Source organism: Phocoena sinus, chromosome 11 (genome assembly GCF_008692025.1).
Source record: "Phocoena sinus isolate mPhoSin1 chromosome 11, mPhoSin1.pri, whole genome shotgun sequence".
In the NCBI taxonomy this organism is placed as follows: Eukaryota; Metazoa; Chordata; class Mammalia; order Artiodactyla; family Phocoenidae; genus Phocoena; species Phocoena sinus.
Genome location: NC_045773.1, coordinates 87,812,057 through 87,833,862, shown reverse-complemented (window position 1 = coordinate 87,833,862; position 21,806 = coordinate 87,812,057). Strand labels below are relative to the sequence as shown.

Genomic DNA, 21,806 nt, shown 5'->3' with positions numbered 1-21,806 from the left:
TTTTTTCCAATTAGATTTTGGTCATTTCAACATTTGAATTTTACTTATTAGGCCTGAGGGCCTAAAGGCTCAGTGTGGCAGGAACATAGTAGCATACAAGGTGGGCTTTGGATAGAGGGGTGGGGACCAGATCACGCAGTCCCCTCTAAAGTCCATTTGGTGTATTTATTGCTTCTTAGTTTACAAACCTATTTAACACCTAGAAATAGATATCCTTTTAGGGATTCTTTAGACACAGTTACTTCTGAAGTAATTATGTGTAGGGATCAGCAGAGCAATTTGACCTGGAAAGAGAATGGGGGAATATTAGCAGTGTTCTATTCTACATAGTAAGTAAACGGTCTGTCTGTCTAGCGCTCTGATTTTGATTATGACCAGGTCTGTTTTGCTATATAATTAATCTTCAGTAGTTACTGGTAGAGTTTTGCCAGCTGTTATTTCTCATTTAGGAGAAAAAAATGTTCTTTTCCCTTCATACAGTAAACAGAGTTCAAGCTGACCCTTGGTTTCCTCATCTTATTTCTGTGAAGCGCTCAGCATGACTGTTTTAAAAGAACAAACTCATTATGCGTGTCATCTCCAAGCCTAAGTGCTTTCCCCAGGAGCTGCTATGTTCTACTTCACTCAGAAACATGCCGAACAGTCACCAACACTGCACAGTGGAGGAGGGTCCGTTCTTGCTATACGTATTTCGGCGTGGGAGCTAGAGATACTCTGTCAGTCTGTCTCTCTCTTTCATTTCTCCTCTTCATCTTTCCTACACCTACTTTTTCTCCCTGTCTTCTCCCCAGCCTCCCACTCCTCCAAGCCTAGCTGGTTAAAGGGAGCATTCTTTGTCATGGATCACTTTGCTTTTATAAAATAGATTTTGAAAGCATGGTTACTCCATGCTGTGCATTTACACAGTCCCTATGAAGAACAATAAATGAAATATGGAAGGAAAATATGAATCTGTTGACTAGAATTTTTGTTTTGCCTTTTATTGGTTTTAAGATTTTTTTCAGTATGCTCCTTAAAGGTGCTTTAAAATTTTTGTATTATAGCATGCTCTATTCTCTGAGTTTTTAGTAGGCATCCAATGATTTGTATTACATAAATAAACTCCCAGCTGTGATTAAACATAATGGACATTTAAGCTGTTTGGACTTGCCTTGCCTTCCAGAGTTCTGTGGTAAAAAATTCCCCCCAAATGCTGTTGGGTCCAAAATAATCAAGACTTTTCTCCCTCTTCGTTTTGTTCTTAATGAATTTTTATTTGTATCAGCTTGCTTAGCTGCCTTACTTAAATCTATGGATTTAAGTAGTTGTAAGGCTCCTCTTACTGTTTGAGGCTGCTCCTCTAGTTGACTTTCAGATGGAACAGTTGTGTAAGGTAAATGGTTTATTGTGGATACTGTTGATATGAACCATGCCCATCTCTTCTGTAATGCCACCATTATGCAGAAGGCTGCAAGGGGAAGGGAAGATTGGTTGCTTTGAAAGTCAGCCTGTGCTCTGCAGTAATGCTCCTGCACTCAGTATTTTTTTTTTGTTTGAATTTTATTTTATTAATTTTTTTATATAGCAGGTTCTTATTAGTCATCCTTTTTTTTTTTTTTTTTTTTTTTTTGCGGTACGTAGGCCTCTCACCGTTGTGGCCTCTGCTGTCGCGGAGCACAGGCTCCGGACACGCAGGCTCAGCAGCCATGGCTCACGGGCCCAGCCGCTCTGCGGCATGTGGGATCTTCCCGGACCGGGGCACGAACCCGCGTCCCCTGCATCGGCAGGCGGACTCTCAACCACTGCGCCACCAGGGAAGCCCAGTTATCCATTTTATATGCACTCAGTATTAATTCTTTCTTTACTTGCTTGTTTCCCACTGATAACGGATGGCCAAGAGCTGACATGTTCAACATTTTGGAAATAGCCAAACAGCTCCATTTGAAGCCTAGTTATTTGTCTTATTAGAAGTAGTATCGTGAGGCAACCTCAAGGTCATGTAATACATTTTTTACTTTGTTTTTAGGTATTGTCTATATTATTTTTGATCAAGAAGCAAAGAGCCCCTAATGAGGCATTCTAATTTCCTTAAATTTACAGTCTCTGAAGTCAGTTTGTCTGGATTTCTAATCCTGGCCCCCTCTCTTACTGTGTGATTTTAGGCAAGTTACTTATCCTTTCTAAGCCTTAGATTCCCCCTCTGTAAAACTGGAGTAAAAGTTGAACCCACCTCAAATTGGGAGGATTAAATGGGGAAAAAAAAGGAGTATGAGGTGCTTGGCTCATTGCTGAGTACATAATATGTACTCAATAATGTTAGCTATTGTCATTATTGCCAATCAGATTTTTATTACTTTGGATTTAGAAGTAATTTATCTTGTATACATAAAGAAATAGTTTGGAAAGTAAATGCGTTTCAATTAAAACAAATAATCGTTTGTTTCTCCATCCTCACACTCAGAGTGGGTGGTGTGTCAATGACCATCATTTTCTTGGTTCAGTGAGTGCAAAAGCTTTTAGCAGTGGGGAGAAAAGTCCCAGAAAATGTATATCAGGTCACTGTTTTCATGATGGATCACAGCAGGAAAATAGTGTATGTTCTTACCTTAAAATGAAAGAACACTATTGATTCTGAGCCCTATGAAAAAGGAAATTAAAAATTGTTTTTAAAGGCTTGATTAGTTTTTTTTAGTTTAGTTTAAATGCTGTTAGAAATTCAAACAATGAAGACAGAGGTAAATTAAATATTAATGTGCCCCTTCTCAGGGTTAAACTTTATAAAATTATAAAAGTAATATCCGTGCAAGTTTAAACAAAAAAAAGAGACTATAAAAGTGCATATTAAGACAGTATTGGAGACCAGCTGAACCTTCATCTTATTTCCAAGGGCAAACACCTCAAACAGTTTCATATTTATGCTTCGAGAATTTTTGTTTTTTTACTTAGAACAGGATTTCCTCTTTTTCCATTTTAAAACACAAGTGAAATTTAAGACCTACTCTTCACCTTGCTTTCATCTGATGATATAACAAAGATTATTATAAATTAGTACTTACAGATTTATCTTGCTTTTTTAACAGCTGAATGGCATTTTAGATGCAGTCTCATAATTTATTTAACCAGTCTCCTTATAATGGATATGTAGGCTTTCCAAGTTTTTTGCCTTGTCAGTAATCTTCCATGTGAATTTTAAAATTTATATGTGTGTACATATATATGTATATGTATATCTGTGTGTTTGTATATAAATATGTGTGTGTGGTGCAAGTATCCTACAAGCATGTGTAGGAGAAATTCTCATGCACATTTAAATTTTTGACAGCTATTCCCATGTTGCATTCCAAAGAGTTTTGTCAGAATAGACTTCATCAACAGAGTAGAGCTTGCCAGCTTCCCCATTCCTTTGCTAGCACTAGGTAGTACCATACTTTCTAATATTTTCCAATTTGGTATGAGCACAAAGGATCTTATTTCATTTCGCATTAAAAAAATTCAGTCAGATCAATGTACATCGGGGTAAAGTTCTAATAGAGCAAACATCTAAATGTAAAACCCTATGTGTATTAAAATAAAACATGGGTGAATTCCTTAATAATCTGGGAGTAGAGGAAACTTTCTAATTATGACTGAAAATCTGGAAGCAGTAAGAGAAAAGTTTGATAGATTAGCAGATACAAACTATTATATATAGGATGGATAAACAACAGGGTCCTACTGTATAGCACAGGGAATTGTATTTAATATCCTGTGATAAACCATAATGGAAAAGAATATGAAAAAGAATTATATATATATATATATATGTATAACTGAGTCACTTTGCTATACAGCGGAAATTAACAGAATGTTGTAGATCAACTATACTTAAGTAAAATTTAAAAAAGAGAAAAGTTTGATAAATTTGATATCCTGAATATAAAAAAGCATGAAGAAACTATAAAAAAGTAAAATAACAAGCCGGGAGAAAATATTGTAACTTCTATCATAGACAAAAGATTAACATCCTCTTTGTGTGTGTGTGTATATTTGTGTATATTTGTAAATTAAAACTAGAGATTAAAATGACTATCCTGATAGAAAAATGGGTTAAAGATCTGAACAGATGAAAAACGGGGGGAAAAAAACCCCAACTGTGCAAAGGCCCTTAAACATGGGTTTCAATACATTTTTTGAAATGCTCAACTCATTCTTAATAAGAGAAATGCACAGTTCAAATCCCACTGGCTTCCTGTTTCTCACCGCATTGCCAGAAGTACAAAGGTTTGATAGCACACTCCATGGGTGATGCTGTGGGTAGATGGGCAGTCTCATGCATTGCTCATGGGAATGTGAAGCCATGCACCCTTTATGGAGGGGAATTTATCCTTTGACCCAACAGTCACACCTTTTTGGACTTGATTCCACAGGTAATCTGGGAAAAATACAAAATGATATATGTACAGTGCTATTCATTGCAGCACCATTTGAAATAATGAAAGACTGTAAGTAGTCAAATCTTGAGGTCTAGATTCCATCTGGCTAGCCTCAAGTGTGTAGCTTTTTACCCCTGTACTGATATCGCAGCTCTGGCATTGGCAATATTTGGCTTATGTGCAGATGATTTTCAGCTGCATGTCACGGGTTAACAAGGACAAGTGTTGGAGGACAGGTCTCACGGTAGGTAGGATTGTTTCCTGGGTCTTCTCAAAGTCTGTGCCTCCAGTCTTGGTGCCTTCTTACTGCCTTTCCCTTCCGTGGTCCTTTCTTATCCATTTCCCTAGTCCTGTCCTCTGTGTTCTCCTCTCTAATTCTGTTTCCCTGTCCCAGACACTGGAGAACCTGACATGGATGCTCTGATTAAGGCAAGAACATAAGCTGTTAACCTTCTCTTAGCAGATAGTTAACCCAGTAACCTAATTACCTACTAGCAGTAGGATGTTTGAACAGTTATTTTATTTGGGGTGATGAGGTTCTAGAAACTGCACATCTTCTGGTATTTCCTTATTCTAGATGCTGCTGCTCTAAGGTAGGCACGCCAAATACTAGCTTATTTCTTCTGTTTCAGATGCATCTCACCCCCACTCTGCCTCCTATATTAATGTTTGAAGTTGGGATGTATCTTAAAACTTAAAAGAACAGAGAATAATGTTCCACCTCTCTTGAAGAGCTGCTACAAATTTGGTTGTGTTTCTTATAGTTGATGGCATCTTAAAACCCAGGAAATGTGTTCATAGGGGGCAGAACATGTGGGATCACATTACTTACTGGCAAATAGCCATATACGATTTTCCTCTTCACTCCCCTTTGGTAGTGAGTTTGTTTTCTGGGTTATTTAAAAACCTTAAAAAAGGGCCTTTGCTGAGTGATTGTAAGTTGGCACAGAGCAAGCAAATACTCAAAATTGAGAAAGGAAAATGAAAAAGGGTGGAGGACCATCTTATTTTTTTTGGTAACAATACTAGTATTTATACAGATATCTTTCTTGAACTCTTAGCATTTAACACAATTGATTATTTCTTTTTAAAGTACTTTCTTCTCTGGATTTCTGTGACACCATGCTCCCTAGTTTTATCCCCTTATCTTATTGGCTGTTCCTTTTCCATGTCCTTTTCTCATCTCAACTCCATCAGACCTTTGAACAACCCGATGTTCTGTCTTCTGCTTTTTCTCTCTCCTTTTTCCCCCCACCCTACATTCTCTCCTTAGGTGAGCACATCCATTCCTCTAAATTCAGGTGTCTTTTTAGGGTTTAGATTCTCCCATTTGTGTCTCCAGCCTGGAGGACTCCTGTGAGCTTTGGTTTCATATATACAAATGGCTGATCAGTATTTCTAGTTGGACATTTAATAGGGATTTCAAACAAAACATGGCCACAACAGAACTATTGATTCTCTGTTCCCCAAATCCATGCCTTTCCAAACCTCCCTCATCTCAATAAATGGCACCTCAGTAACTGGTGCTCAGGCCAGAATCTTTTCCACGTGTTTAGTGATCCTACATGATGCCTTCTTGCACGACTTACACCTGATCTAACAGTGAATTCTTTTAATTCTACCTCCAAAACACGCCTCCATTCACTTCTCATTCTTGCCATTGCTATAATCCCAGTCCAGGTTTCCGCGGTCTTTCTCTTACCCTTAGACCAGTGTCTCAGCTTCCAGCTGATTTTCTTGCCTTTACTTTTTCCCCCACTTCTTTTGCTTTTACCCCATCTACAGACTTTTATTCACAGTGTTTCCATAATGGGATTTCTGAAGTAGGAATTAGTTCATGTTTGAAACCCAGTGGTGACTTCTCATTACTCTTAGAATAAATGTAATTTTCTTAACTTGCCAATATTATCTGGTTCCTGCCCACCTCTCAGACCTTTCTCTCCCTGGGTCCAATCACACTGGTCTTCTCTCTGTTACTGGAACATGGCAAGCTTGGGCCTGTTTCATGGCCTCTGCACTTGTGCTATTTTCTCATTGGAATGCTCTTTCTTCTGATCTTTGCGTGGCAGATTCCTTCCCATTGTTTAAGTCTCAACTCAGATTTAAGCTTCCAAGGGAGACTTTTTTTTTTTTGACACCAATTGTACTTGAACATTTGTTACTTTTTAAAAAAAAATTAATTTATTTATTTATTTTTGGCTGTGTTGGGTCTTCTTTTCCGTGCGAGGGCTTTCTCTAGTTGTGGCAAGCAGGGTCCTCTCACTATCGTGGCCTCTCTTGTTGCGGAGCACAGGCTCCAGACGTGCAGGCTCAGTAGTTGTGGCTCACGGGCCTAGTTGCTCCGCGGCATGTGGGATCTTCCCAGACCAGGGCTCAAACCCGTGTCCCCTGCATTAGCAGGCAGATTCTCAACTACCGCGCCACCAGGGAAGCCCCCAAGGGAGACTTGTTTTGACCAGCAACCCCACAATTATTCTCTGTTCAGTACTCTCTTTAATCATCTTAATATCGTTGACTGGTACCTGAAATTATCTTGCTTACTTCTGTCTTTTGTTTTGGTCAGACTTCCTCTTTAAGGCTGTAAACTCCTTGAGGGTGGAAACTGGTTTCACTCTCATATCCCTAGTACTTAGGACAGAGCCTGACACATAGTAAATCCTCATTGTGTTTTGATAGTTGACTGATTTATGCTCGTAAGTAGAACAATCTGTGTTAGGTCCTGGACATTCAGAGAGCGGCAGAAAAAAATGTCTTCAATATCTCTTAAATAGTAATAAAGACAGGCTGGAAAAATGAATTATTTTAATACAGAATTGTAAAGTGCAAGAATAGTCTAGACATAGTCTACTGTGGGAGTGCAGAGAGGGGGCATCTCACAAACATCGAGCTGAAACTGAAGGATGAAAAGGAGTTAGCCAGGTGGATAGGCAGGTGAAAGGGGTATGAGCTGTCATTCTGTGAAGAAAATAAAGGTATTCTAGGCAGATGGAATAGTGCAAGCTTGAGGAATTTGGTTTGGTGTGCCTGGAAGGATAGATGAATATAGGGAGAAATGAATATTGCAGTTGAGGAGGTGGAGATCTGGATAGGTCTTGAATACCAATTGTAAATCACTGTAAGGTTGAAAAGGTACTATGGTCAGATTGCTACTAGAGGATTATCTTTTCGGTGGCATTGTGGGGACTAACTTGGAGGGAACTAGAAGAGGTCGGTGAATACTCGTCATTACCAAGTTTGAGCAGGCAAGTGGCGTAATCAGATTGCTGTTTTACGAAAGGCCACTCGGGCTGCTGGGTGGGAAAATAGACGACTGGGTGGGGATGGGGAGTATGAATGGAAGGAGGGAGACAAGTTAGGAGGGATCCTAGTATTCAGCTGATGTATAGTAATGAGGAGCTTTCCTTTTCAAGAATTGGTGGATCTTATCTCTTTGTAAAAAATTTACCATTTTTATAACAAAATGTTTGGGGAAAAGGTTTTGCCAAGTTACCAGAAGCTTGGATGTGCTCACCATCCCTCTCATGTAATGCTCTCACTGGAAGCTCCATTCCCAGGTAGAGAATGTACACACAGACATCCATATGTCCTTAGTTCTTCATGTCTTTTGACCTCTGCTTCTGTTCTTGTTGAAATAACATTGAAGGTGCTGCAGTTTTCAACTTTGGTTTTCCTTTCATTGTGGTAATCCTATTTTAATGTATAAGTCCTTATAGGCAGCAAGGCTGTTGGAATAGCATCAAGCACTTCAGGCATTTATAAATTCATTTCGAGGGACTTCCCTGGTGGTGCAGTGGTTAAGAATCCGCCTACTAATGAAGGGGACATGGGTTCGAGCCCTGGTCTGGGAAGATCCCACATGCCACGGAGCACCTAAGCCCGTGCACCACAACTACCGAACCTGCGCTCTACAGCCCACGAGCCACAACTACCGCAGCCTGCATACCACAACTACTGAAGTCCTCGCGCCTGGAACCTGTGCTCTGCAACAAGAGAAGCCACCGCAATGAGAAGCCCACACACCCCAACGAAGAGTAGCCCCCGCTCACCCCAACTGGAGAAAGCCTGCGCATAGCAATGAAGACCCAGTGCAGCCATACATACATACATATTCATTTCAATAAACGTGACGGGTTTGGTTTGGGTAATTTGTTGTGTTGCTAGTGAGTTTGTTATAGTGTATAACAGTATCTAATCAAATTAGTGAGGAATAAAAGACTCACTTTGATGTAAATCATTAACTTTTTCAAAGAAGACAAACAATATTTTTAGTAATATCTCAAGCTGAAGAATATTCAGTGTATAATACATGTACTTGAAAAATATTAACACACAGCCTAAAAAGGGGCAATTAATTTCATATTCAGAGGTAAGATTAGGCCAGTTTCACTTTAGTTTTTGTTAGTATTAAATACTCGCAAGTATTCAAAATGTTTGAAGAAAATGCTTATCCTCTATATTTTAAATGAGAAGATAATAGCACAGGTTATATATTTTAATATTTATTTCTCACCAATGTTTCCATATTGAAGCAGTTATCTACTATGTTGTAATTGCCTGTTTACTTGACTCTACCCACTAGCTCTCTCTCCTCTCCCCCTGTGGTCCCAGTGCCATCTGAGTAAGCACTTGGATACTTTTGGCTGATTAAACGTGATACTTACTTTTCTTTTTCATATTTATCTTTTTAATAGAAAATGCATCAGAGGCAGACTTATGGCTCCTGAATAGTTGTACTGTAAAAAATCCAGCTGAAGACCACTTTAGAAACTCAATTAAGTAAGTGGACGTTGATTTTTTTTTTCTTATCTTTTTATAAGTGATGTAAGAATTAATTTTCAGGAAGTTAGCTTTTAAAAGATTCCTAACATTACAAATACTCAGTATGTTATCAACAAAAGTATGAGTTGGACTTTGGGCATTATACTGTTTTGAATTTATCTGGTAAGGAATGAAACTTTAGACTTTTCTAATAGGTATTTGAGTATTTGTGAAGTTAGCTAATAGGTGATTTGAATATCTGTCAAGTATTAACAATATACTTTTCTCAGGGAATCCAGTCTCTACATTTTGAAACTATCCAAAGCAGTCCTTACCTCTTTTCTCTTCCCTGTCCATTAGCACTGTTCTAATAATGCCTGGCCATCAAGAGAAGTACAGTTTATTGGGGGAGCGGCCATGTAATCCGTGGTTCTTGAATTGTTCCTCAAGTTACAGTGAAAGAAGTATCTTCTTTTCATATCTCTGAATCATACTCCACCCACTCCACCCACTTCTTACAACCTTCATTCTATCAATTATTTCCTCATTCACCTCTATTTTCATCTCTCCAACCCCATTGGTGCCTTTTCATTGGTATTTAAACAAGCTCAGACCTACTCAGCCCCATACACCCCATTTAGCTCCGGTCCTATTTTTCTTCTTGCCTTCCCCGAGAGACTTAAAATTTTTGGCTGTGCTGCGCAGCACGTGAGATCTTAGTTCCTGGACCAGGGATCAAACCCCCTGCAGTGGAAGCGCGGAAGCGCAGAATCTTAACCGTGGGACCGCCAGGGAAGTCCCCCGAGAGACTTGTTAAGATTTTTCATTTCCTGACTTCACTCTGAAACTCAACCCCCACCACATTGGTTTTATTGTGAAATATATCATACATAAATGAGTTTATGAAACATGTACAGTTTAAATAAGGTTAACAAACTTAACACCTAATATCTACCACCCAGCATAAGAAATAAAGCATTGCTGAGACCTTAGAAACTGCCCCGTTGTCCCTCTTTCAGTCATATCCCTGAGATGTAACCTTTATCCTGACTTTTGTGGGTCATTCCCTTCCTTTTATTAGTAAATTTATCATCTATTAAATATATCTCTAAACAATGTGTTGTTTAGTTTTGCCCTCTTTTGTATTTATTGGACTTATACTGTTTGTGTTCTGAGATTTGCTTCTTTTCCTTAACATTTTGCTTTTAGATTTATCCATGTTGATGGATGTAAAATAACTGGCCATTCATAGTATTTTACTGAATGAATTCGTCACAATTTATCCATTTTATTATTGAAAGAGTTTTCCCTGTGTTTTGCTTTCATGAGCACTGCTGCTCTGAATATTTTGAACATGTTTTCTGGTGCGGATGTGCAAGAGTTATTTTAGGATATGTACCTAGGAATTATTGGGTCACAGGTGTGTGCATATTCAAAGTTTTAGGTAATGATGAACTTTTCCCCCAACGGATGTACTGGCGCTCACTCCCACCAGTCATGGATGAGTGTGGCTGTTCTCCACTCTTTGCCAGTACTTGATATGGTCAGGGTTGTAAATTTTTGCCAATCTGGTGATGGAGATGGTATCTCAATGTGGTCTTAATTTGTGTTTCTGTGATTACTAGTGATGTTGAGCATCTTTTTATATGTTTATTTGCCATTTAGATTTTCCTTTTCTGTGAAGTGGCTCTTTAAATATATTTCCCTGTTATTTTTTTATTATTTGTTTGTGGGAATACATTAAATGTATTCTATATACTAATCCTTACATATTACATATGTTGTATCAATTGTGGCTTATCTTTCACTTTCTTTTATGGTATCTTAGGATGAAGAGAAATTCTGGCTTAAAATTTATCAACCTTTGCCTTTGGGGCCGCGCTCTTACTGTTTAAGAAGTCTTTCCTTACTCTGAAGTTAAGATATTCTATGTATTTTCTTCTAAAAATTCCATGGTTTTTACTTCTTACATTCAGGTTTATAATTCATCTGGAGTTGATTTTTTTTTGGTATGATACCAGGAAGAGGATCCCATTTTATTTATTTATTTTCTGTGTAGACTCTGACTTTTTCCAGTATCATTTATTTTTTGAAAACCTGTCCTTTCTCCTTTTATCTATATATTATCCACTCTGTCATAGGCTGAGTGTCCATAGATGGTTGGGTCTGTCTGTGGGCTCTCTATTTGGTTCCACTGATCTGTTTCTTTATTTTGGTGCTTATTCTACTACTGCTTACCTGACATAGTCATAATTAGTATAGATTTATAATAAGTCTAGATGTTTGATAGCGCTAGTGCCTTTTTGTTCTCCAGTTTGAAGGAAGACATGTTTTTGTTTTTGAACGTGCTGTATTTAAAGTTACAGCTAAATGTTATAATAAAGTGATGGATAATATTTGATTTTTATCACGTGTCTTCTATGTGGCAGGCACTGTTCAAAGTGCTTTGCATCAATTAGATACTATCTAGTTTAATTCTTGCAGTCTACCAATGAGTTGTAGGTTCCAATTTTATTTCTGTTTTACAGATGAAGAAGCATCTGTTTTGCAGATGAAGTTCTCTAAAGCTGTTGAGTTCATAAGTGGTGGAGGTGGGATGTTAACCTAGGTAGTCTCACTAGAGCCTGTGCGATGTTAAATTTAATACCAGGTAAAGAAGTCAGATAAGCAGTTACAGAATTGAGGCAGATATCAAAGAGGCACCACTAGAGGTACAGATTTTGCATTGTTTCCATAGAAGCGATAGTTGAATATGATGGTTTCCTCAACTTAGAAATCATGGAAGGAGCAGAGAAGAGTTGTTACCTGAACGATGGTGGGAGGCTTAGGAGGGTGGTAGTGATGTGAGATGGAACAGGGGAGTTAGGGTCATGGTTAGGACCAGAAGAAGGGAGAATTAAACCAAGAGCAGAGCAGGATGTTTACCAGGTGCTGCTTATTTTCAAAGAATGCCTTTTATGGGAAGTCTGTCATGTTCCCTGATTATCTACTTTTTCTCCTATAGGAGAGGCATAAGATACAAAGATACTTTAGTGCTACTGATAGCCTCTCAGTACAAACCCCAGAGAATTCAGTTTGTGTGATTATCAATTTTAAAATGTGATTAACCGATACACTTCTAGACTGTTTCTAAAAGTTTATTTAAAAACTCAAATATAACTTGTGTCAATGGGTTTTCTTATATAAACTCTTGTGAATGCAGTTCAAGGTAATGATACGGTGTTTGAAAGATTAAGTGAGGTAATCACTTAAGATGTTTGTCGTTTTAACACTACAACACTAGTGGTAGAGAGCACAGGTTCCTTTAATGCACTATTCTGCTTGCTTGAAAGAAAATTTAAAAACAGTATTATAGGTGATTAGGTATTTTTTTAAATGGCTTTGAAAGCTTTTGCTAATCACAACTAGTTCTTGTTAACATACCACCTAAGCTAACGTTGGATTTGCTTCCAGAATAAATATAATCCTGTAGAAGGCACAGTAACAATTAACATTGAGAAAATGTCAAATTCAAGTGACATTTGTACATTTAAAGACTTTCAGTGAAAGATTACCTACTCTTGTCAAGCATTTTGCTTTATTTAAATGTTCCCCCCCTTTCACCACTGTCTCCTAACAAAGCAAAACAAAGAAAAATAGTTCATAAACTTTATTACACCTTCAGTCATGCGACACATTGTCTTCTCTCAACCTCCAGCTCCGTCCTTTCCCTTCAGCCGCCTCATGAGCATGCATTTTTCCCCCCATGACAGTGAGGCAGCATTTAAATTCAAGGAGACCCTGATAGGGTGTTTCATCTCTCCTTGTTCAGCTGCATCTAATGCATTATGCTCATATTCACCCATTTTCAGGATGGGCTGGGGGCTCTTTTTTTCTAACCTGAACCCCCTACAAATAATGATTGCTTCACTTTGCCACTTATTTCTGAGCGTTCGACATAATTTCTGATCATCTGCTTTTGTCTCTCTCCCAATGTATTCTTTTTTTTCGACTGTAGAAATTTTTTTTATTGAAGTATAGTTGATCTACAATGTTGTGTTAATTAATGCTGTACAGCAAAGTGATTCAGTTATACATATATATACATTCTTTCTTTATATAATTTCCATTATGGTTTATCATAGGATATTGAACGTAGTTCTCTGTGCCATATGTATTTTCGATATTTAATAGTTGTTTGTCTATTATCAACTCATTTTATTTCTCTTGAGCTACCAGGCAGTAGGACCCTCTTGTTTTAACAGGAGAAAAGAAAGAAAACTGAGAGATTTACTATCTTTCATGTAATCAATGCATAAGATCCCAGAATTGTGAATTTGTGACAAGACAGCCAGGGCCTTTTTTTTTTTCTTCTCTTGGTGGTGGTGATCAAAAGTATTAGTTTTGCAACTTCACAGTATAAAAAATATTGGGAGTATTATTTAACCTTGGTCACAGAGAATATCGGCTTAAAATTATTTGGAAATTTTCATTTTATACAGTAATGCTGACAGTAAATCATTCTACTTTTAAATAATTCCTTAATCTAGTCCAAGTTACATACCTGGCATGAAAATGCATACGTGTTAATCCGTAGGCTGTACTGCTCAGTACTTTCTACTAGTTGATCTAATTACTAAGACTTTACAGCGTTTGTATTATTGATGTTCAGATTGATAAAACAGTAGGAGTTTTAAGTAGTAAAAAAGGAGTTAAGAATGACTTTTCTGGCTGCCTTTTGAACTTTGAAATGTTAAATGCTATTGCCTTTACTAATTTTGAAAAAATCTCTAATGAGGCCCATGTTTTGCGATGGCAGCCTGTTGTAGGCATACTCTTTCCTCTTGAGCATTTGCCAGTTGCCCTGTCCTTGTTTTATGCATTAAACCAATTTGATTTAGACAATATGGCCTTAAACTTGAGAGGTTCTTGAGTAAACAAAAAAGATCAAAAGTTTCAAAAAAATAAAATTTGCTCTTAATGAGAGTATCAAATAAGAAAACTCCTTTGGTTAATGCTTTATAGAAATGTGGGATCTTTTCCATGCCACCTAAAGGAGGTCATTCAGAGGCTGGTGAAGATAAACACGTCTTGTGTGTTCTGTATAAATGACAGAAAGAATAGCCAGCTTGCTTTGATCATGGACTGTCAACCTCTGTTTGACCTTGTGCGTTATTAACCCAAATGGGCACTGTGGTTTAGCCACACTGATAGTAGATAGATGAGTCACTAGTTCTTTGAACCACCTTTGCCTGTAGAAATAAATGGTAATGTTGAAGGGATGGTTTAGATATCTCAGTGAAATTACTTGAAAGAACAATGGAAATATAAGGAGAAATGGACAAAGAAGAAAAGTGTATGTTGAGACAGGATAACCTGCTTTGTATTATATCTTCTGTTTAAAGGAGAGCTCGTTTTAGAAATAGCGTTCTGTTGATCAAGTAAATTATTGGATGTTCACTCCTATTATGAAAAGATTTTTTGCTTTATGTGGATTTGACTTTGAGTTCTTCATTGTAAACTGAAGTTGGGGGAGGCATCAGAATGTTATTTCAACTTGAATTTGTAAAATAAATTGCCTTCAAAAAAGCTGACTTATTACGAACAGAGAAGTGCTTTCCTTTTCAGTTAGTAATTATACAGTTTAAAAAAAGAAAAAAACTCGACTCGTTCTGTTTTTAACTAGATTTGTTAGTAATCAGGTTATCTTTATTTTTTTAATTAAAAAAATTGGCATTGGGAGATAAAAAAGAATACTAGGTTTTAGTTTGGCCTTTTTCAAGAAACAGGTTAGGTAACGCAAGTTCTTTTGTTAAACTTATTTTTTAATGTTGTAGATTGTGGATTTTTTCTTACAATTTAGATATTTTAATTTTGGCTTTTCTAGTATGAAATGGCTTTAGTTCAGTAGCACTTTTATGTTATTGTTTCTAGTGTCATTCATTGTTTGCTTTTACCAGTCACAGTCTCATGGTTCCAGCTATCCTTTCCCACCTTAAAGGTTTCCCTCTGTATGGAAAGTTAGTTCAAAACATTGTACTGTTTGACTTAGTATGTATTGTCAGTTAAGTTTTGTCTAAGGCTATTGTTTTTCTCCAAGCAGTGCTATTTTTAACATGAGTTTAGGTTTCCTCCTACCATTTCTCATCTACTTCCACTATTTAGATACTATATGTGTGTTGATTACTCCCAAATTTCTGTTTCTGACCCTGGTCTCTCCTTCCAAGAACCAAACTTGTATGTCCATTGTATGTCCAGCTGCTTTCTGGACTTTTCCATTTAGATGCCCCTTAAAGTTGACACTTTAAATCATCGTGTCAGAGCCTCTTCATTATCTACCTCACCTTTTCCCCAGCTAATGTTCCTGTTTGTATTGCCTGTCTTGTTTGGTTACAAGGTCACCTATCAGATAGTCTGGGAGTTTTCTTTGACTCCCTCTTTCCCTCCCCTATTTTCCATCCTTCAGAACTGATTCTACTTCTAAAATATCTTTTCCTTCCTCCCTTTGATTCCTTCCTTCTCATTACTTTTGCCCAGTGTTGTTAGTGTTTTGTTGCTTCTTGGAACTTGCAGTGAACCACTGTGTTCTCATGTTTCATCAGATTGCCACGAACTAGACACATATCTTTTGAATTTAATCCTTTCTCTCCATCCCTATTGCTAATGTCTTAGTTATGGTCCTCAATATCTCTTGCTCTTATATTACAGTAGAAGTTAAGCTTGTTCTCAGCTCCTTTTCTGTTCCAGTTCATGCGTTCCTCTCCTTCACACCCTGTAATGGTTCCTTCTCAGCTACATGATAAAGATATAATTTCCTAGTGTAAAAAGGTCTTTTAAAATAATCTGTTCCTTGCCTACCTCTATGGCCTCTTTCCTCGCCACTCCTCCATAGAATTTTACTTCTTGCCTAAAGTGTATGATTTTCCCGACATATAATGTATTTGCATATGTTTTTCCTATTCCTTGGAACATGCTCTCCCTTTCCCCCAAAGGCATGCACGTGTGCATGTACATGCTCACGCGTGCCCCCCCCACACTCATGCACCCCATGTAATTCTACTTGGCAACCTAGTCATCTTGTGGGACTCATATCAAAGGTAATGCTGTGTGCAAGGTTATCTCCCTTCTAACTCCCACCCTTTACCTCCAGGGTCCCCAGAGTTAATCACCCTCTGTTCTGTGCTACTTCTTTATCCCGTACAAACATCTATTGTTGCATATTACATTTTATTATTTGTTTACATATTTGGCTGTCTACTAGATTGCGGTCTTGAGGTCAGGTTATTGACCTCAGGAAAATCCTTTTTTATGAAGTCTTTGACCCTCTGACTCTACCATGTAATGATTTTCCTTTTCTTGGGAAACAGATACCAGTCATGGAGTAAGACTTGCTTGTCAGCTGTTCTGAGAAGAGACTCCCAAGGCACCTGTGAATCCCTTGTAGAGACAGGCTGTACATTTGCAAAAAGGGGAAAGAGCATTCTAATTTGCCAAGATTGTACTAAAGGGCTCTCTTTTTAAGAAATCGTGCTGTTTTGCTTTTTATGTTTTGCTTATAAACTAGGAGGAAACCTGCCCCTTCTTGTCCTAAATGAGATAAGAAACTTGTGCTTGCCACTATTGGTTCACAGTTCTTTCCAGAGTAAAGTAGTAAAAGGAGTGAGAACTGTTCTCCCTTCTTGGAGTATTGCTTGGTCTTGGCAGAAGCTCAGCTGCGAGTGGCAGGACCCTGTTCTTCTTGCCAAACTAAGTGGACTGGCTCTGCTTCAGGACCTTGGCCATTGGATTAATTGAAGCATCTCATCTTGAGTCAAAGGGTAACAGAGGTGTAGATAAAAACCAGGTAGTGTTAGACCTTGTTTTGGACACGCAGTTTGTACTCAACATGCGTTTGTACACTTAGGTTTTAAATTGATTGATTCTTCCTTTTTTGGGAAGAGTGCTTGGCATCATTCTGCTGTCAGGGCATCAGCAAGTCATTGCTGATGTATTATTTTGTGTTAAGTATATTATTATATAACTATATTAATATCACAACACTTGTCTTACATTTGAGTATCAGATTGTCCAGTTTCAATGAATGAGCAAAAAACATTAAAAAACACCAAAGTGGGAGAAAGAAATCAACATGGCTGTTGTGGGGTAAGAAGTAGATGTTTTGGAGAGGTTGATTTGATATAGGATCTTTGAGAGAAGAGTGGAACAGTAAGATCTATGCAGACAGTGATGTTGTCTCACTTGTTTACTGAGGGATCCTTGGTCTCTGGTACAGTGCCTGGTAAATATTTGGCACTGAGTTTTGCATTGAATTGAAAGCTGATTTGATGAAGACCAAATTTCTCTGGATAAGTTGCTGTTTATGTGTTAGGTCTTCTTACTGTCTACCATATGTGAATTCATATTATTCAAGTCTTAAGTCATGGGTCTGTTTAGTCTACTTTCTGTTGATGCTAGGACTTTGTATTGTTTTTTCTCTGTCAGCTAGTCTGGGGTTAATGATGGTATTAGAGGAACATGCTTTCTGGAAACATAAATGAAGAGTTCTCTGTTGATTCCTAAAGTGAGGGGTGAGAGTTACATAATTCAGAGCAGATCTTGACACATTTCCTGCTACAGACTTTAGTTGTTTGTCCCCTATCCATAGAAAACATGGAGATGAATGGGAGTGCAGGGAGATTATTACATGATAAATCTCAGTGAGAAATTTGATGGGGAGTAAAGGAGAAAGTATATTTTAGGATTGAATTCCTGGTTGACTTTAAAAAAATGAAGGAATAGTTAAATTTACAGTTGTAAGATAAGTTACTTAATTTGCAAATCAGGAACAGAAAAAGCAGTTTAGATGTAATAAATCATTATAAAATGCAAAACTGAGTTTCATAGCTATCAAAAATCTTTTTGGAGAACAGTATTTTGCATATTTCATGATTACTGTTACATCAACAGTTGCTTTGTTTTTGGCATTTTAAGCAAGAGAGTAAGTGAAAGAGGTCAGAGTATTATGTACTGGCAACAGCTGGCTGATAGCATTGAATACTTACGTAATTAAATATATGTGTTGGCTGTTGTCCTAACAGCTCTGTAGGTGGAGGCCCCAGAAAGCATGCAGAAACTTGCTTCAGCAGGATTAAAGAAGAAATCAACATGATCTAAGCCTGTGCTTTCAGCCAGGAGTGATTTCCTATTGTTTTGGTTTGAAAGACATTCTACTTATTCTTGGTGTGTGTTTTAATACAACAGCAGAGAAAAAAAGAAACGTATTTTTTTACTCCCCTTCTTGTATGCTCTAAGTGTGAAAAACATAATCTTTCTTAATTTTTGGTCACTCAGTAGTGTTGTTTACTAACGGATGACCTTTAAACCCATAGCACACAATATTAAAATATTAAATGTTAACTATTTCTGTTCCTTATTTATGGTTACAATTAGGTTTAGGTGTCCTCTGGGCCATATTAAAGTAGTTACGTTGATTTTAGACTGCTTTAAGGAATGGTTGTCTGTGATCATCAAAAATTGGATAAGGGGTGGCAGTGAGGGATAAACAAAATCCTCAGGTAACAACTCTGCCTTTAGTTAATAGTCTTATGTGTGGGTGCAGGTTCTACTCAAAGTACCTTATGTTTACCTCTATTACTGTTTTTATAGCTCAGGGGCTGAGGGCAGTCCTTGAGGCACCTTTGTGTACAGGCTTTGATGAGTGGATGTTACCTTTGTGGGATTAGGAAAAGATGTCAGTTCTTGTAGACACAATCCGACACAACTGTGTGTGGCTGCCCCTATAAATAACCCTGTATTTTAATCATATCTTCATCTGTCTGCAACCCATTTCAGAGTTCCTTAGGGACAGCCACTATGTCTTTTATCTGTATCCCAGCACCTAATACAGTGGTTGCCAATAATAGTTGAACAAATGAATGAACCAACTCATGTGTTTGCTTTCTCTGTATGTTTTTTCTCCTCACCCCTCCTCCACTCCCTGCCTCTGTCAGAACAAGTGTCTTCCTCTGTAGCTTTTCACAGAACTTCTTCTGTATCTCTTTCCTATTAGATTGCATTACTTAGAAATTAAGTTCAACCCCATGTCATAGAGGACCCTAAAAGGAGAAGCTTAAATAAGGTAGGGGTTTTATTTTACTTTATATAGTGCAAAGTCCATAGTTAGGAAGTTGCTGGCTTTGGTTTACCAACTCAAGGATGTGAGGGCAAAGTCTCTAAAGTTTTATTGATCTTTCCATTATGATATAAAATGGCTGCTACTCTTCAGCCATCATATGTACTTTACAAAAAGGAGGAACTACCAAAAGGGACAGTGCCGGCTGAGTTGGTTCCTCCTTTAAAGGCACTTCATTGGAAGTCCCACACAGAACCCTGTGTTTGCATCTCATTGGCTGGAGCCATATTACATGACTACATCTATTTGTAAGGGAGGCTAGGAAATGTGGTTTATTTTCATTTGTTTTAGACTAGTCATGTTGTTGTTCCCAACAGAATTGGGGTTCTGTCAGTACTGAAGAAAGGGAGAATGCTCACTGGGTCTTAACTTGATGCCTCTGCTACAGGTTGTAGTCTTTGAGGCAAGATACGTATTTTATTTACCTTCTTCATTTATCAGGACTAGAGTATTGGATGAGATTCTCAACATATTTGTGAACCAATGGCCCTTCTTTCTCCTGTTTACTTTATTCAGAATGTTTAAGAAACAACACAGTTGACATTTGAGAACTTTTCTTCTTTTTGGTTACCCTGAGCTGTCTCTAATGAAGTGTTGATAATAACAATAACAAAATACACTGAAGAAGCTCATGGCTTAGATGTTACATACACAAATAATAATAACAAAAAAGGATAATTGGGATTTTCACATATTTTCCACTCTTAAGATCTGCAGTGACCATATTTGAAATGGGATCTATGAGGAAAGTATATATCTCATTGTTTCTGATACTCCATTTTGTGATAACAAAGATTATAAACCTGATTTAGAAACTAGACATTTTACAAGAATTTAGACAGAAAGCAAAAGCAGAGTTTAAAATTATCACAGAAGGTCTTAACTAATTGGAAGAAAGGTTGAGACTTAAGTTCATTCTATAATTAACTGCTAGAAAACAGTATTTTATATAATTCTAAAAAGTTTGTTTCAGCTGAGAACAATGCTTCTTTTCACTCAGATAGAAAGTTAGTGTTTTACATTTAACTTGGAAAAAAAAAAAAAGTGGAGAATTCAATGCAAGCAGTGAAAAGCTAACCAAAGGGAAGAGTCCTATAAAACTTGCTGTAGGGTTTCTGTGGGTTGGCGCCATTGGATATCATTAGAGGAAAGTTAGGAGTATCCAATCCTCATCCTAGATTGTGAACAATCTGAACATTCTGCAAGTGTGTTTTTGTGTCCTTGCAGAGATACTCTGCTGAACCACTGTTACAGACTGCCCAGATTTATTTATGTTGTAATGGCCCATTCTTTGGTGTTTTCCTTCTTGTGGTGAGTGAGTGAGAGAGACAGAGTGTGTGTGTGAGAGAAGGAGGGGGTGGGGAGAGAGAGAGAGAGACAAAGAGGGAGAAGGAGAGGGAGAGAGAGAGAGAGAAGGAGAGAGAGGGAGGGGGGAGAGAGAGAAGGAGAGGGAGAGAGAGAGAGAGAGAAGGAGAGGGAGAGAGAGAGGGAGAGAGAGAGAGAGAGAGGGGGAGAGAGAGAGAGAGAGAGAGAGAAGGAGAGGGAGAAGGAGAGAGTGTGTGTGTGGGAGACAGAGGCAGAGAGGGAGGGAGGGAGGGAATGTAGATGCATTAAGAAAGAAATGACAGAATCACATGATACAAACTATTTTGGGAAAAAATACAAATTAAGGTGTATGTCAAGGCTCTCTTTTACAATATGTTTTAGAAATCAACAGCTCATCCTTTGTGCCAGCCAGTGATGTGCTTTCTAGCTCATAAATTTCTTTTCTAAGAGGGATCAGATAAGCAAGTTTATGGCAAAACTAAAACGTTTAACTTGATGCTTTCCTTAAATGCCTGTCAGTAGCTTATGATAGTTACTGAAGGGAAAGACTTGTTTTGCTTTAAATGAGAAAATGTTTTGGGTCAACTTTTTAAATAATTTTTTTGTCATCTGCAGTTGAAATATTGATTAATTTGTTCTTTTGATGTTTTTACTCCTTTAATAAATAACAAAGGTTTTGGTGTCATTGATCATTTACATTTAAAAATGATAATTTTTAAAGAAACACGAAAATAGAACTGATGGATATTCCATTGAGCAAATCCTGGGCACATGGTACCTTGAGTATATATGTTTCTTATCCCCTCATTGTCCCACTGGCTAAATAACTTTGGGCCTCTTTTAGAGCCTTAGAACTCTGTGTTAGAGGAGAACACAGATGGAGTTGAGACCCTGGATCCTGGGAAGAAGGTGTACCTGTGTTAGAGGAGGGGGCCTTATCTCTAGTCCTAGTGGGGGTGGAGAGGAGGGTAAAAGATCTAGAATCTGAGGAGTCTTTTCTTCTCCTATAGGCCTACGGCAGTGTTTCTGAACCTTATCAGACCCAGAGATCCTTTTGTATAACAAATGTTTAGCAAAGTACCCTTTAGTAAAATTCATGAATAACATAACTTACCCATACACATTATTACAAATAACACAATGCTCTGAATATAATTAATGTAGGGGGAAATAAACAGAAA

General features: G+C 37.7%; 1 protein-coding gene across 3 annotated transcripts in view; it reads left to right on the top strand.

Annotated features, from left to right (window-relative positions):
- CDKAL1 (CDK5 regulatory subunit associated protein 1 like 1) overlaps positions 1–21,806 on the top strand; it is a 659,509-nt gene that overhangs the window by 99,381 nt on the left and 538,322 nt on the right. For all 3 annotated transcript variants that reach the window (XM_032650160.1, XM_032650162.1, XM_032650163.1), the window contains one exon: positions 9,083–9,167. In XM_032650160.1, the coding sequence (XP_032506051.1) occupies positions 9,083–9,167 (85 nt within the window). The remainder of the gene's footprint in view (positions 1–9,082; positions 9,168–21,806) is intronic.